We start from the raw sequence: 16,455 nt of genomic DNA on the forward strand, positions 1-16,455 counted from the left end.
AATGAACCTTAGGGCCTGTTTGACCAAGGTCACCACCTAATTAGTCTATTTAGTTAGGACATGTTTGGGTCTACCCTAGGTCTTATAAATGACACATTAACTTTAGGGCTTGTTTGGTTCAAGCTAAGTAGAAGAATGCATTATTTATTTAAATTAAATTTTATGGGCCCACTTTCATGGCCCAACTAACCAATTGAAGGTAAGGGTGGGGGTCCATCTTGTCTAAAGGTCTAGTTATGATGTTCGGGACACGAGGATGTGGGTCCCGCACGAAAATAATTCAAAAGGGCAAGAAACAGTACAGACGGATCCACAAACGGAACCATTCTAGAGAGTTTGTTCGTGACTCTGTTGCTACTGTCAGGGCCCAAACCTCAAGAAAAATTGCAAGGCTTTGACCCGTACTTTCAGGGTTTCGAGGGGATACGTATAATGGAAAATTAAAGTTCAAGGTCACAAGTGTTGACCATTGCCATCGTGGCATTACCCGTTGGTAAAAGTCTAATTTGACCCGGGGTATTAGGATATATTCAGCTAGAGGGAGCATCTCCACTTACTGATCGGTCCGCTAGTTCACGCCAATTCGAAGAAGTTATCACAGACGAGCCACATGCAGGGAAACTTGCACCTGTGGTTCTGGCCGGGGTTTCCTTCGGTATCTAATAACCTTGCTTCTGCTCACCGCTGGCGCACCTCTCCTAACTATTGCCCATTTTCGGGTGCGGGTGTAACATAACTACTCATTGGGCTCAGTGGAGCTCACTCCTCGAGGAAATCTTCTTTTAGATATTGATGTAGGTGCAACGGTGCCGGGCGGCTCAGACTATGTGGTTCCCGATGGTAGTATTGACGATTGGTGGACTCCTGAGATTGAGGAGCATGAACTAGACTGGTAATGTGATGCTTGTTCCTTTGGGGAATAGTGATGCTCGACCCCGTGGCCATATTTTTTTGATACATTTATGTATTCTTTTGTTTCCTTTCATGATCGATGTATTATTGAAATAGTAATTAATACATAAGTCTTAATTGGAAAGAATTGTAACTTTTGGATAAACTTTAACAGTTGTTGTATATGATACAACCTAGCTTTTGCAACTTTGATCTTGTTATTATTATATTATCTCCTTCTTGATTTATAGATTTTTGTTGGAATGAGTTAGCCTCTAGATACTGCATCAGTGATCTTGGTGGAAAGTGGAGCGTAGCTGTATGCTCTAGTCATACTACCCTGTGGTACAGGGATCGGTGTGTGACATACTTGCAATTCTATTTTGAGGAGATCAAGACTATGGCTTATGTTGTGAACTAGTAGAGATTCTATATATTGGTGAGGAGATGGATGAACCAATCTAAGAGATGGATTTGGTTCTTGTAGAAGGAGATCAAGCATCCGATTAGAGGGTATGTGTTTAGCCCATTACCGTTGGAGAACTTATTAGCAACTTGCCGGAGATAATAATGTAGGAACAACCAAGAAAATAAGATGAAGGCAAAAACCTATTGGAGGGTCACTAGAAAGAGAACTTTTCAACAACCAAAGGCATCAAACGGTGCCTATTGCTTTCCCATCTTTCGTCCCAGTTTTCATAGGGCACAGGAGGAGAGCTTGGCTCTCCTACAATTGTGGCGGGAGCTGGAGGATCCACCCCAGCCAAAATAGGGGGGTTTGATCATTTTATAGGGGCCCGCTTGTTAAATGACCCAAACACCCCTGTTTTGGCTGAGGTGGACCTCCAGCTCCCACCATGGCTGGAGGAGAGCCAAGTTCATAGGAGGATGATGGTGAGAGAATATTCTCTGACCGATACTTCATAAAAGATGTGTAATTACAGTTATTACCTTAAAGATACGTAGTTTTTTTATTTTTTAATTCAAAGTTGGGAAAGTACATGTCTGTATTTGTTCTGAGTTTTGACCAATCATATTTTTAGTATAATGGGCATTTTAGACCACTGAAAGTACGTTACAACTTTTGTAATCTAACTGAGTGACAATTAGCTTTTCGCTTTTTCTAAAGTTTTGGACTTGAAAATGATGTTACAACTTTTGTAACCTTACCTAGTGACAATTAGCTTTACCCTTTTTCTAAAGTTTTGGACTTGAAAATGTCGAGCATTTTCGATTGGAAGTAATAACTGTTAATATCACCGGAAAACCCAAAATCTCACTCACTCTGAGTGTGTGAGCCAAGCCAAGATACAGTGATGCAGAACCTTGAGAAAGAGAAAACCACAACAGACGAAGTGGTGCTTCATCTTGAACAGCCAAACCCCAAACTCAAAGTCTCCTTTGAGACAGAGCCGCTCAACGACACAGTGACCAACAAAGACGAGAGGTCCCCAAACCCAACAAGAAACCGCACCCTCCGTCGCCTCAACTTCTCCAAACCCAAATCCCGATTCGTCGAGATTAATTATCCACCACCGGCTTCAAAATCTATCCCTGAATTAGATTTACAGGAACCCCTACTCCCCAATAGAAACGACCTTTCCTCAACCGATGATGACGAAGATGACGATCTCTTGATCGAAGGTGAAGAAGATGGAGAAGATAATACGGGAAAGTACCGAAAGAAGAAGCGAAAGATTGGTAAGAGACTTATAATCGAATGGGTTCTATTTGTGATCATTTTGACTTCCTTGATATGTTCCCTCACGATGAAGTCCCTCAAGTACCAAGTCAAGTGGGGGTTAGTGATATGGAAATGGTGTTTGATGGTCATGGTCATCTTCTCTGGTCGCCTTGTCTCCGCATGGCTCGTTGGTCTCCTTGTATTCCTCATAGAACGCAACTTCTTACTTCGCGAGAAGGTTCTTTATTTTGTGTACGGCCTCCGGAAGAGCGTTCAGAACTGTGTCTGGTTGGGCCTGGTTTTGCTTGCATGGACATTCATGTTCAACCCAGAAGTTGAGAAAGACAAGAAGATCTTGAATTTGGTGTTTAAAGCATTGGTTACGGTACTAACCGCAGCGACGATGTGGCTGGTGAAGATTGTGTTAGTGAAGTGGTTGGCTTCGTCGTTCCATGTCGCAACCTTCTTCGACAGGATAAAGGAGAGCGTGTTCCACCATTACATACTCGAGACATTATCCGGCCCGCCCCTTGATGAAGAAGAGGTAATTAATCTATCTATCTATTTTCATATATTCCCACATCTTTCTTACTACAGTATATTAAGTCAGAGTTGTTTTTTTTTTTTTTTTTTTTTTTGTGCTCTTGCCAAAAAATTATTAGTTGAAGGAACAGGCGAAGAAGGAAAGCTTTACACACTCGAAATCATTACCGGCAAGGTTGAGAAGGGAAGGTGGGACGAAGAGGGCAATGATGACGACGACGAGGTCGAAGAGGTTCGGATCAAGGAGGATTGATATAGAGAAACTGAGGAAGCTAACTACCACTGCATCACCTTTTAACGTGAAGAGGCTAATGAACTACGTGAGATCTTCGGGGCTGTCGACGATCTCGAGGACCATCGACGATTTTGCTAACGCTGAGTCGGAGATCACTAGTGAGTGGGAGGCGAGGAACTGCGCCCAACGCATCTTCAAGAACGTTGCCAAACCAGGAGCCAAGTAAGTACGTACAACTCCTTCAAAGTTCGTTCATACATTAATGAATTGCTTCATACTGCTTCTTACTTCACAACCTCCGTCGCCGGTTGTCAGTGCTTCCCGTCGGCCGGCGATGGCGCTTTTTGAGCTGCCACTTCTGCTAGATGGTGCGCTTTGTCTCCGTCAAAGCGGATTTATTACTTTCTCAGTTACTTTTCACTCTTTTTGTCGTACGAGCGAGGGAACACCACTAAGTTGTACAGTTAAAGAGTGTTGATTAGTGTCCGTCTCCCTCTGGTAGGGCACAGATTGGGTCCGAAAGGAAACCGCGAATCTATGAAGGATTCTTATCACAAAACCAAAAAAAGAAAAAGAAAATCTATGAAGGATTCAATTTAACGATCAACATCGCCTATCCTAGTGGACCCTAAGTACAGGTTGGATGCGCATATTAATTCAAAGCTAATAATATTCTTTGTTTCTATCCAAAAATGAATTTTTTCTAACAAAAAATAAAATAAAATCCAAAAAAGAATTTTAATAAAAAAATGTTGTATAAAGTGGTAATTATTATCACTCCACTACATTTAACCTATATTTATTAAAAATATCCTACCTTAAATTTCTTTAAATTTATTAAAGTGGTAATCACTCCCCTGTTTTTAAACTTTTATATTCGCTTTTCTCCTCATGTTTTTAAATACCCATATTGTCCTTCCTTTTCACCTAATAACCTGGTAATCTATGTAAAATTTGAATTCAGCAACTGAGCCTTTTTACTCTTCTTAGGGTTTTAATTTTATATATATATATATATATATATATATATATATATATATATATATCAAAATATGGTGAAGGTACACTATCCTAGGGTTTTAAAATATATATATATATATATCAAAATACCCTCTCGCATGTTTCTAAAGCCCAGGGTGAATGTATTCCCATTCACAGTGACTTATGGAAAACTCAATCTGGTATGTACATAGTACCCTTCTTCTTGTTTCCTATTTTGTAGAGAAGTCCTTCAACTGAGAGAGAGGTTGAGAGATAATATGGTGAGCTCTATCGAATCGAGGAAGCTCTGCCTCTTCCGCCTAAGCAGATTAATTGGATTAAAACTCTTCACTTCATATTACTTATGACTCATCTATTTAAAGAGATATAATAAGTTAAATAACTACTCCCCTGATAATAACTCCTCCCACGATAATTACTCCTTCTGACTTCTTAATGCTTCCAACTCAGCCACTTAGGAGAGAACCATGCACGTGAGGTTGCACGCAACACAATCATGTCTCTCTCCTGTTTTTGTAACCAATATTCTATGAACAGGACAGGTTTCTGAACTGATCTTTTTTATGTGTTACTATCCTATTTTAGCTTTAGTGTAGGTGTGTGTAACCAGGTCGGCTTGGTTCGACACTTCCTGAGTGATCACTAGATCAGATTTTAATTTAAGGGTCGAACCTAACCCATAGGTTGAATAAGCCCAAAAACCCAAATCAAGAAATATTAAGAATGGTCACAGTAATACCGTCAACTCAAGAACAATTGATCCTATCAAAAAAAAAAAAAAAAATTCAAGAACAATTGAGAAAACAATAAAGGACAAAGATTGGTCTCGGTGGAGTAGGCTTGCTTTTTTATATGTCCATTTAGGTGTTGGTAAAGACGTAAAGTGCATAATTATTGGATTGTTCTTATCAAACAAGTGCATAAGTATTGTCTAAAAACAAATACAAAGTGTACATCTCAGGGAGCATGGTATGAAAATTGGCGTGGCTTTGGATGGATTTATCAACCAAGTCGTACAATTTATGTTTTGATTTATTCGCACGTGCTGAAAAAAGTCATGGTACAGTTGGTGACTTGAAAATTCCCTCACTTTTTTTTTTCTTTTTTCTTTTTTTTGTCGTTCCTGATCGTGGTCAGCGGTCAATGGTCAGTTATTAGTGATTAGTGATCCCAACCAGCGAACTGCCACACATTTCAAGGACTGCCTTCACTCTAGGTGCGGCTGAAAGTTGGCGTCGCTTTGGATGGATTTATCAACCAAGTCGGATAAATTTATGCTTTGATTTATTCGCACGTGCTGCTTGGGATGAATGTTCTTTGTAAGAAGAGTGGTTCTATTTCTCGGAGACTCAAGCCTATTATCAAGGACTGCCTTCAATTCTCTCATTCATTTGAGGATATTTAGTTCAAGCATACTTTTCATGAAGCTAATACTGTAGCCGATTGTTTAGCTTCCGTTGGGGTTTCAGTTAAGAACAATCTTGTTTGATACCAATCTCCCCTAACTGTATTCTCCTTCCTTTATACGCTGATTCTCCGAGAACTTTGTTTTCTAGATAATTAACTCTTTTCACCAAAAAAAAAAAAAAACTGCCACACATTTCACTCGACTCCCTTAGAAAAATGGTCCCACTACTTTCCACTTAGGAAGTGCCTCCTGTACGCGCATCATCAAACCACATTCCACCCTTCCTCTCAATTATTAGACTTTTCTTTTGAAAAAATTACAAGATTAACCAAAAATAAGGTTTCACTTTACTAAAATAACCACTCTACCTTTTCTTTTTTTCCTCTACCTACGACTTGGACAATTTTATCTACGGTTTTCTTCTACCTCCATCCAATTATATCGCTACTCAGCAGATCATCCATAAAATGTTCTCTCTCTCTCTCTCTCTGGTAGACTACGGCTACATCGCCGTCACGAGTGCTCTCCCTTGTGCATAGTTCGTGACGTATATTAACTTTGGAATTTCTATCGTGGTCTTCAATGAGAAGAGTCACACTGAAATTGACCTCATTGATTCCGTTACAACGATTACAATGAAATTGGTAATCCCATAAGATAAGAATCAGAGGATATTTACAAGATCTAGAATCTAATCTCAAGGTGAAGAGGGGAGCTTGCGGATCTTCAACTTGTCTTGTAGGAAGCTAAATCGAGAGGTGGATAGAGCCTTGGTGACTTGGTGAAGATATCGACTAACTGATCTTTTGTGGAGATAAATTGAACATTAAGATCTTTCTTCGCGATTCTGTCATGAACAAAGTGAAAGTCATTTTCACATGCTTAGTGCAAGCATGGAAAACCGGATTGGCAGACAAGTAAGTGGCACCGATATTGTCACACCATAAGATTGGTGCTTGTGTGTCAGGAATGCCAAGTTCCCCAAAAAGAGAGTGCAGCTAGGTGAGCTTAGTAGAGGCATCTGCAAGGGCCTCGTAATCAGCCTCAATAGAAGACCGAACAGTCTTTTGCTTCTTGGATGTCTAGGAAATATGATTAGATCCCATACAAATGATATAAACCGCTATTGGAATTGCAATCATTGCCACTGCTGGCCCAAATCAACATCTGTAAAGGCTTGAACTTGAAGATTTGTGGAGCGATTAATAAAAACACCATGAGACTGTGTGTGCTTCAAGTAGCACAGGATGCTTTTCACATGGGACCAATGGACATTTGTGGGTGAATGCATGAACTGACAAACGCGAATCATTGAGTAGGCGACATCAGGTCGTGTCAGAGTGATGTACTGGAGAGCGCCCACGATGGAGCGGTGCTGCATAGGATTATTGTTTGGTGGTAGCGATGGGATCAGACCTGCGCCCTATCTGCTCTACATCGATAACTTGCTTCCCTTTCCCACACTTCGTCAATTTGACGCCTTCAGCCTCTTCTCTGTTCTTAGCAATACAATCTATATTAGCCATCTTTGACAAATGCACGAGAAACTTTCCCTCTTGGATTTCTATAACAAGCCCTTCTTTCTAGTATTACAAAGACCTGGTCTTGGAGGCCTATGTGCAACCCCTTCACGACCACCCCCGCCTCTTCCACCATGAGTAGTGACTCCAGAAACCCTCTAAAACTTCTTCACTCATCCGCTCCCTTTCTTCTTGCCAATAGATTGAGCACCGGCATTATGATGAGAGGAAGAGTCTAATTGGGAGGCTGCCTCAATTTCATATGTTGGGTTAGCAGCAAAGCTCTCATCGCTTGAACCAGAGTTCACATCATTGGAGGCACTCTCACCCATCTTGTTATCTAACCCAACTTCTAGGTCTTACACTATTAGGTACTTGACCGATATGCCAAAAGCTCCGAAGTTGATGGAACGCGTTAAATCAAGCCCTTTAACCTATCGCATACTAGGCTGGCCCAATCTATCGCCCACACACTAGAGTGGACCCCATTAGGCTCATAACATACCACCATGCTTCCGCAACTGTCGTCCTCGGCGGCTCTCACTCTAGGCAGCTCTCACTCTGGCGAAAGGTGACCCTTTCCAATCGACTCCACTTTGCTCTAGGGTTTTTGCCTGGAGGCAAGTAGCCCTTTCTTGACAGCTTTCACTCTACTCCAGGTAGCCCTTTCGGTGATTCGAACCCGTGATGTAGTGTCCAACTCTAATACCAAATGTTAGGTACTTGACAGATACTCCAAAAGCTCTGAAGCTGATGGAACGCGTTAAATCAAGCCCTTTAATCTATCGCATACTAGGCTGGCCCAATCTATCTCCCATACACTAGAGTGGGCCCCATTAGGCACATTACAAACCCGGTGCAACTATTTGGATCCAAGTCCACATCAGCCATAGGATTATCCACCATTCGATTCAAGTGATCAGCCCAAGTTCTAAAAAGAGACCCATGATTCAAATTTGCTCCATCCGAAATCATGGGGAATGTTGTCCCTTCAAAGTTATCATTATGGCTTGGATTCTCCAATTGTGTTTCATAACAGCCAAGCGCCCATGGTGACTTGGAACTCCCCAATTGTGTTTCCATAACGACACTGAGGGATCTCGTGCAAGGAATCATATATATGATCTGGCTAATTAAGGAAAGAGTCCCCTCCATCTAAGGAAAATTTAGGATTTGCTCCCTTGTCAACCTTTGTCGGAGAAGACCTATTGCGTCGGCCAAACTTAGCCCCTTACTTATCAACGTACACAACACCAACCACTCCATATTGCTCCTTTTAATCAGCTCTCTCACGAGCGTCGGCAAATTTCTTCTCACGATAATAGGAGATGAGATGTCTAGCCTTGCTGTAAAAACCACACCATAAACCAGAATCTTCAATAATCACTGCTTGGGTGAATATTTGTAGTTCAGACGAACCAAGTTGAACACGTTCAATCTGTATTTCTTTGAGCCTACTGCTCGAGACAGGAACCTCAACCAGAATCCTTGCAAAACTCCCCACCGAAGCCATACGAGTTCAGCGATCTAGCGTGACTAGTTTACCTACCACCTTTGCCGTCGAGAGGAGAATACACTCGTGCCAGTATTCGAAAGGGAGGTCAGGAAATCTGATCCATACGAATTTCGTCAACACTTGTTCTTCATGGATATTAAAGTCAGCTTTTCACCTTTGAAACTGTTACGTGTTCCACATGGTATGTTGGTTGATTACATGGCCATGGTCGATTAGATTGCTATTGAGTGATTTATTTGCCTTATGATTACGTTAAATTAGTAGTTAGTTATTTAGTCAATATGGGTTAGTGGTAAGTTATTATGGAGTGTGTGTTGTTGAGTCATTGGTCATATTGTATTATGGTTGGTTGTAGAGAACGTAGAGGGAGTAATGAGGAGTTGTAACTAAGAAATTGGAGAAGTTGTGTAACCGCTGCCCTTTTAGCAACCTATTAATTAGTAATATGAAGATAAGAATGTCATTAGGAAAAGTAACCTATTTTAATCTCTATGAGAATACACCAATTAACTCCTGCAATTTCTCTATTCTCATCTACTCTCATCTTCTTCAAGATAGGTAAACGCAGGGAATCCCTTCACGTACCAGAAACCGAAAGAATTGGTTTCCAAATTGTATCGGACTGCATCGCCAAACTGCTGCCATGTCTTCTTCCGAGGCAAATTAAAAGAAAACGTAGCCTCTACCCAAGAATCAAATGAATGGGCCTTTTAAAATGTCTTATAAGCCTTCAAGCTCTAACTCTAAGTTCAAAATATTATATACAATTCAATTAAGAAACTATTTCCAACATCACAAAATTAATGTCTTATAAGCCCTCAAACTCACTCTAAGTTCTCAATTCTTATACTTTGGAGCTATACAAGCCTTCTCACCTGCCTCCTCATCTAAAAAATTTCAACACATAAAGTGATGAGATGATAGCCTAGTGAGGTTAACATGTTAACATACATACATGTGGACATGTGCATAATAAACAGAGCATTTTCATAGATAACTGATTATAAAGCTTCATTTCTTCTTATTTAGATCAAGGTTTGCCATCATTAATATAATGTTCTAATGCTCATCCTAGCCAGTCACCGAAGCACCGAGGAGAATCGATCCCCACCCTACCTGGTTGGACACCACAGCGTTGGGGAAGACCGATCTCCATCCTAGCCGGTCGCCTAACCATCGGGGAAGACTGACCCCACCCTAGCCGGTCACTGAAGCTTCGGGGAGAATCTTCTCTTTAATGGCTCTTGCTCTCCACCCTGGCCGGTCATCAAGGCACCAGAGAAGACTAGTCTTCACCCTGGCTGGTCACCTCAACACCGGTGAAGAGCATTCTCTAACATATCTAGCTAGATCACTTGTTTATTCCATGTATCTGGTCACCATGATTACCAGGGAGACCAAGCTCTAGATTTAATTATATCTTAAATTTACACACCACAGGCGCCCAAAACACGAATGTAATAGTAAGTACCTCTCAGCTATGGAGAGAATAGACTATTAGAAATTCTTGTTGCCAAACACAACTGGCGGTGAACCATTCAAAATTTTTAATGGATCAATGTTCATATTTATATTTCCTAACCAATCTCTATTGGGGAAACATACCATACGGCAACCCTAGAACAAAGTGTCCAAGTCTTTCTGTAGTTGAGAACAAATAACGATATAATAAGGCAGTTGGATAAAACATAACAATTATAACAATTCAATAGTGGACTTAGGATCAACTAGTGGTAGAAGACACTCTACATTTGTAATCTTACTTTAGAGCATGTTCATTTTATTGTATTCATAGGGAGATCATCTCTGTTGCTAACTCCTTAGCAAGGAAGACTCTATTGGTAACATGTATGACAGTTTGGCCAAAGTCCACTCCATGGTTAGAGGAGTCACATGGCTCAACAACTGTGCGTTCTCCTTGTTCTTATGAATGAATTTAGTTTTATCATAAAAAAAGGTAACGTCATTAATTAAATTAGGTTAAATGAACACACATCAAATGTCAAAATATCCAACATGGTTTGGTTTGGGTTCAATATTCATATATGTAGACACAACTGTAGTTCCTCTTTGTGGCATCCAGGTGATTTTTCTCATCCCTGCTAACTAAATATTGATCTTTTAAGTGGAAATCACCGTGAAGGAGAGACAAACTAACATTACGACATATTAAATTAAGAGGAGGTATTGTTTTGAATTTTGTAATTGCAGGTACATCGAAGAGGAGGATTTGATGAGGTTCTTGGGAAGGGAGGAGGTCCATACCATATTCCCTCTTTTTGAAGGTGCATTGGAGACTGGACAAATCAGAAAATCATCTTTCAGGAATTGGGTGGTAAGCCACAACTAATCCCTTTGATTGTTTTGATTATGTTGTAGTAGTATTATGATTAATTATTTAATCACGTACCTGCCATGCATGCTGCAGGTACGAGCTTACATTGAGAGGAAATCTCTAGCACATTCACTTAATGACACAAAAACAGCAGTGCACCAACTTCATAAGTTAGCAAGCGCCATTATTAGTTTGATCATAATTGTGGTCTCCCTTCTGGTGATGGGGTTGGCTACAACCAAGGTCATCCTAGTGGTCACATCTCAGCTGCTACTAGTTGGTTTCATGTTCCAAAACACATGCAAGACTATCTTTGAGTCTATCATCTTTGTCTTTGTCATGCACCCTTTTGATGTTGGTGATCGTTGTGTTATCGATAAGGTTCAGGTATAGTAGTTTTTCAACAACTAGCCCTAGCTTCAATTAATTAATTTATGTAACTCTAAATATTTTGATTCTTCTATTTTTACCCAACTTTTTCCACAGATGATTGTTGAGGAGATGAATATATTGACAACCGTGTTTCTCCGTTATGACAATGAAAAGATTTACTATCCCAACTCTGTTCTGCTCACCAAGCCTATCAGCAATTTTTATAGAAGTCCAGAAATGGCAGACACCATTGATTTTACTATTGATATCTCTACATCTATTGAGACTATAACAGCTCTTAAGAAGGCTATACATGGGTAAGCATCCTTTCTCATGCTATTTTATTTTGTTTTCATTTTCATTTTTCCTTGATTTACAACACATACAAATTGCTTGAGTATAATCCATTGTTTCGAGGTTTCACATCTAAAAGCTTGAAATTGTTTGATTGCCTTAGAATCATAATGTAATATATTGTAGGATTTTGGAGTACTCCAATATACCAAGGACCTAACTCAGTTCACTCAGGGAACTTGTTCTGTATTGGGAAAATAAATGGAGATTACTGTATGAAGGTGTATGAGCTGTTGCAGCTGGGATCTTCCCTCCGTGGTCTGGTCCTGTTCAGTGCAATCCTGCACAAAGATAGAACTAGAAGACAAGGAGAGTTAGTACCCCAGAGTATGTCCCGAGGGAGGTCTCTCCGATGACTAAGTCAGATCTCGAAGTAAAACAACAATTAACGGGGCCAGAGATGGGGCCTTTGGTGTAGGAATAGTCATGTGATCATCTTGGGTTCACAACTATTGGAAATCTCTGGGTCACTCCATGGTCGCCCATGGGACCCTAGGGCAATCCCATGGTTGCCCATGGGAACCCTAGTGAATCCCAGTTAGGGTTTGATATAAAAATTTTACACTAAACACTTTCTGTTCTTGTCCCTTAAAATCATGGGATCCACAAGAATTGAGCAGGTCATCTCTTTTCCATCCCATGAAAAGAGTGATCCATCCCATACTCGAATGCGCAGCGGAAAATAGATCAATTGGGGTTTCTTTCACATCCCATTATTATTAAATAATTAAAATACTTAATGCATAAAATAAAAATTAAGATCTGCTAACCTGTAGAGTCTTAAGTGTTGCTCCTCCTCCAGATAATGGTTCTTCCCCTAATGCGCCGTTCAAGAAAGCCCCAACTTGAATCTCCTTGATGTAGTAGAAGATCCTCAAGCCAAACCAGAATTTCTTCTCCAAAAACACTGGATCCAATCCAAAAACCAAACTAGGGTATCCAAAACCCTAATAGATCTCACAACGAGAGAGAGAGAGAGAGAGAGAGAGAGAGAGAGAGAGAGACAGGGTGTCACGCCCCTATCCCGATGTAAGATATTTTACCACATAGGGGTATGACTGGGACAATCACACATCATCCCAACACCTACCAGGATCGCAGATACAGTGTCCCGAGCCACAGTCCACCCTGTCATGACTATATGACAACAGAAAGGAACGTACCAAAAGGAATAAATCGTTCCAATCACAGAGTTAGCAGAAGCGAAATTAAATTCAAATATGTGAAATTATAGAGCATCAGTTCTCTAATGATAACACATAGTACAATAACAATGTTCGTAACCATGAAGTCTGTCCTAATAAATAAATATACAGTTTATACAAGATTGTTGAAAGAATACAAAAATTTAATAATAATAAACCATTGCCCCAAGGGCACAAATGCTTGAGTGTACATCTACATCCAAGTCACAGTCATCAACTCTACTTGATTTGCATCCAATGGTGCTCGTCAAGAGGCTATCTGCATATAAACTAAAAAGTGGTTATACAACGGGGTTAGCTACACTAGCTAGTGAGGGAGCAAAGGGGAATGCACATACACCATACAATCAATATCAATCAGGATGATGCATGCTAATGTTAGATTCATTTTTCACCTAACACACAATTCTATCGGTCAAGTATATGCTGCTGTGATAACTCGGGAAACACTGAGGGTCACTTATCTTATCGCCCCAGTGAGACCTCAATTATCACAAAGGGACCTGTGCAGGTAGAAGCCATCATGAGCACCTAGTGGCAAACCTCAATAGCCATCACTACCCCTGCCCTGGCCTCTCCCACCTCCACAGACCGCAAGTGCTCAGACTATCCAACACATAAACTGCATAAGGGAACAAGCATCCTAGCCACAGATATACTATATGTGGGTTCTATCATCCCGAGAGGTATTCCGGGTGCATCAACGTCTCATTCCATCTAGTACCCGGATACCAGCACGGTACGACACATATAGTTCAGGATGACATACAACAGTTTTCATAATTTAAATAAATTGGGGTTCCGACACCGGCACACCCAACACTGTAGCCCGATACAATGGTGAGCATGCTATCATAGTCACAACAGTTCATAATTGAATAAAATGCAATGCGCACAATGCTTATAAGTATAAGATAACATGCTTAATATTAACAATTATATAATAATCAAACCCAACAAAGTCACCCAGAACCCACTCACCAGGCATAGGTGTCACCAAACGTGATTGGCATGAATCTCCCCGGGCATCGGGTGTCATCCGGCATGGTTCACATGAATCTCACCGGTGCACCAACCTAACATGTCAAAGAAAGCATTAAAACAAGTATAGGAGGGGTCCCATGCTAGACCCTCAGGGTTAAAACCAAGTTTCAACCAAGATAGCACGAGCGAACTCACGGGCGGTCTCAGCAGAGGTGAATCCGCCCCTGACTCCATTCATGCCAAAAGGTAAAACCAAGGCGAGCGGACCCACGAACGGAACTTCTTACTTGAGTCCAATGGTTGATCCGTTCGACACCTGAGACAAACTTAAAAGGGAGCGGATCCATGGGTGGATGTGCTTCTTGGGTCCGCCCCTGCATCCGTTCGATTTCCTGAGACAGACCCGAGAGCAACAGGTCCCAGGTGGAGGCAAACAGAGTGAATCCGTGCCTTCGTCTGCTCAGGCCAAACACATAGGGTGCCCCTGACTCCGTTCATGCCAAAAGGTAAAACCAAGGCGAGCGGACCCACGAACGAAACTTCTTACTTGAGTCCAATAGTTGATCCGTTTGACACCTGAGACAAACTTAAAAGGGAGCAGATCCACGGGTGGATGTGCTTCTTGGGTCCGCCCCTGCATCCGTTCGATTTTCTGAGACAGACCCGAGAGCAACAGGTCCCAGGTGGAGGCAAACAGAGTGAATCCGTGCCTTCGTCCGCTCAGGCCAAACACACAGGGTTTATACTGGGCGGACGACGGATGGTACCACGATGGATGGATCCGATCGTTCGTCCGCCGACAGTCTCTTCCAAGATTTCAAGGAGTTTCAGCTCAAGCTTGGGGCTTAGAGCTCCTTAGCATCTCAGGAACAGGGAAGGGATGTCTAAGCATTCCTAGGGTCACTAGAACCTAGGCTTGAGCTTATGGATTCAAGATCCACAAGGTTGGGTCTCAATTTGGGGTCTAAGGGTTTGGTTTCAAGGTCCCAAGCCAGGGATCACCAACAATGGCTGCAATTGCAGCACCAAGGGGTTCAAACCATACCTAGGTCAGCTCCATTAGAGCTCCAACTAGGGACCGAGCTTCACCTTGAGTCCCAATGGAACTCTAGGTCAGTCCAAGCTCAAGGATTCTACCAAAATCAAAAGGTAAAAATGGGGAGAACCAGGTTCAGGGAGCTTACCTTGGTGAGATGCTCCCATGGAGGGGTGGAGTCCAAGGCTAGGTGAGCCTTCATGTTCTCCTCCCTTCCTTTCCATCTCTTCTCCTTCACCTTCTTCTCCCTTCTTGGTCCGATCAGCAAGAGAAGGAGATGTGGGGCAGCCAGCCATTTTGGCATAGCTCCCATCTTCTTCCCATCCCCTCTCATTCCTCTTCCACTCCTACTTCTTCCCTCTTTCTTCCTCCTTCTTCTCCTTCTCTTGTCTCTTCTCCTCCACAGTTTTGGGGAGGGGGAGGGATACGAGAATAAGAGAGGTTCTTTTAGCTTTAAGAGGGTAGAAGGGTCCTTAGGGTGTGTTTGGTTAGGGGTCTTTAGGATGTGGTTTAGGTCCTTAGGTTCTAAATGAGTTTTGGGTTAGGCATTAGGCCATGTTTGGTCCAAGTCATGGGCCTTAGGTCCATTTAGTTAATTAGGGTCTGTTTGGGTTGGGTCCATGCCTCACTTAGGCATATTAGCCTTTATGTCCTGTTTGGTTTAGGCTAGTGTATACAGAACCCATTAAATATTTAAGTTAGGCTTTGTGGGCCCCACTTCATGGTCCAAATAATCAATCCATGGCAAGGGTAGGGGTCCATATGGTCCAAAGGTCTAATGGTAGTGTCCGGGACACGGGGATGTGGGTCCCATAGTAAAATAATCCAAAAAGACTGATGACAGCACAGGCGGATCCCCGAGTGGATTCAGTAAGAGTGAGTCCGTTTATGACTCCGGTGCTGCTGTCACGGCCCAAACTTTAAGGAATTTGGCGGGGCTTTGACCCACACTTCTAAAACTTCGAGGGGGTTCTTATTATACTACTTTCAGTTCAAGGTCATCAGGGTTGACTATGGTCATAAGGCATTACTCATTGGGTAAAGGTCTAAACTGCCCCGGGTATAAGGTGATATCTGGGGTGCGAGTGTAACATCCCCCCAACCCTATTAAAAATTTCATCCTCAAAATTTGAGGCAACCCGGGTCTCAGGGCAAGAGCTTGTTGAACACTCAACATCTCAAATTACCCACTACTTAAAAACTAAGTCAAAGGTCGGGTCCAGGTAGGGTAGTGCCTATTTGACACAGCAGGTCGGGTTCCAAAATTCTCTTCCCCACATGGTCACATTACCACAGGGGTGTGGTCCACAATAACCTAGGCTCACTTTGAACCTTTCGAGTCGGTGGTCAAAATATACCAGCAGGTCAAG

At 41.8% G+C, this 16,455-nt stretch overlaps 1 protein-coding gene across 1 annotated transcript in view; it reads left to right on the forward strand.

Annotated features, from left to right (window-relative positions):
• The first annotated feature begins 2,186 nt into the window (after positions 1-2,186).
• LOC122663828 (mechanosensitive ion channel protein 10-like) overlaps positions 2,187-16,455 on the forward strand; it is a 57,440-nt gene continuing 43,171 nt past the window's right edge. Inside the window, exons 1-5 of the mRNA XM_043859477.1 lie at positions 2,187-3,119; positions 3,238-3,575; positions 11,011-11,134; positions 11,228-11,521; positions 11,621-11,823. Coding sequence (XP_043715412.1) covers positions 2,208-3,119; positions 3,238-3,575; positions 11,011-11,134; positions 11,228-11,521; positions 11,621-11,823 — 1,871 coding nt within the window. The 5' untranslated portion in view covers positions 2,187-2,207. The remainder of the gene's footprint in view (positions 3,120-3,237; positions 3,576-11,010; positions 11,135-11,227; positions 11,522-11,620; positions 11,824-16,455) is intronic.

The sequence above is a fragment of the Telopea speciosissima genome, chromosome 6, assembly GCF_018873765.1.
Source record: "Telopea speciosissima isolate NSW1024214 ecotype Mountain lineage chromosome 6, Tspe_v1, whole genome shotgun sequence".
In the NCBI taxonomy this organism is placed as follows: Eukaryota; Viridiplantae; Streptophyta; class Magnoliopsida; order Proteales; family Proteaceae; genus Telopea; species Telopea speciosissima.